General features: G+C 68.4%; 1 protein-coding gene across 1 annotated transcript in view; it reads right to left on the minus strand.

Moving 5' to 3' along the window:
• Positions 1 to 223: 223 nt before the first annotated feature.
• Positions 224 to 1159, minus strand: part of CCDC177 (coiled-coil domain containing 177) — a 2088-nt gene continuing 1152 nt past the window's right edge. The window contains 1 exon segment of the mRNA XM_025049093.1: positions 224 to 1159. This exon segment is cut by the window's right edge and continues 189 nt beyond it. Coding sequence (XP_024904861.1) covers positions 224 to 1159 — 936 coding nt within the window.

Genomic DNA, 1159 nt, shown 5'->3' on the forward strand with positions numbered 1-1159 from the left:
CAAGATTGTGCTATGTCATTTCCATACGAAATGAGTTATTAAAAATAAAGGCGGCAGACTGGCAGGTTTCACGTGTTGGTCCTCTCATTGTCTCATTATGGGTCAGAAGCCTGGCGAGATCACGGTGCTATGCCACGAGTGGGGACTCTCACGGTCTGGTCAAAGTGGCCATGGGAGGCCCCGCGGGGCTGAGCATGGCAGTCTGGCCAGTGCAGGGCAGCAGTCATTTGCGGTCCAGGCTGGCGTGCAGCTGGGCCTCCCGCACCATGCGGTCGAAGGAGCGCGTGTTGGTCTCCTGGCGCACCTTCTCGCGCACGTGGAAGGAGGCCCGGGCTGTGGAGCGGGCGCTCTCCAGTGCGCTACGCCGCTCTCGTGACAGCTGTTCGCTGCGCTCCAGCTTGCGCCCAATGGCTTGGAGAAGCTCCCGCCGGCGGCAGTCCTCGTCCCTTTCCACCTTTTCTTTGTTGGCGCGCTGGGCCCGCTCCTTCTCCAACCGGCTCTGGCCCACGCGCCGCGCCTTCTGTTGCACCGCCTCCTCCGCAGCCTGTGCCGCGTGCTGCAGCCGCCGCTCTCCTGCCCGGGCCAGCGCCTCCAGGTGCGCCTGATGCTCCCGCTCTTTGCGCTCGGCCGCCTCCTTAGCCCGCCGGCCCTGCAGCTCCTCCTTCCGGGCCCGCTGTCGCAGCTCCCGGGTGCGCTGCTCTACCAACTGTTCGTAGTTCTCCTGCGCGCGGACCAAGCTGGCCTCCAGGGTGCTCCGCAGGCCCTCACGCTCCTCGTTCTCCTGCCGAACTCGGCCTTGCAAGAGCGCCTGGTGGCGCGCCTGCTCAACGCGGCTCAGCTCCCGCTTTTCTCGCTGCAGCTGGCCCTCCTGTCGCAGCTTGGTGTGGGCCGCACGCTGGGCGCGCTCCCTGCGGACCTGCTCGGCCCGCTCGCGCCCTTCCTGCAGGCCCTCCTCTCGCTGCTTCAAGTTCTGCTCCTGCTGCAGCTTGCGCAGCCGGTCCTCCCGAGCCACGCGCTCGGCCCGTTCCCGCCGGAGTAGGCCCTGGCGCTCGGCCAGCTCTCGCCGCCGCTCCTCGCCGAGCTCGCACTGCTGCTGCCGCCGCCGCGCCGCCTCTCGCTCTTCGCGGCCCCGGCGGCCGCGCCGCTCCTCCACCTGCGC

The sequence above is a fragment of the Pteropus alecto genome, unplaced genomic scaffold (genome assembly GCF_000325575.1).
Source record: "Pteropus alecto unplaced genomic scaffold, ASM32557v1 scaffold276, whole genome shotgun sequence".
Taxonomy (NCBI): Eukaryota; Metazoa; Chordata; class Mammalia; order Chiroptera; family Pteropodidae; genus Pteropus; species Pteropus alecto.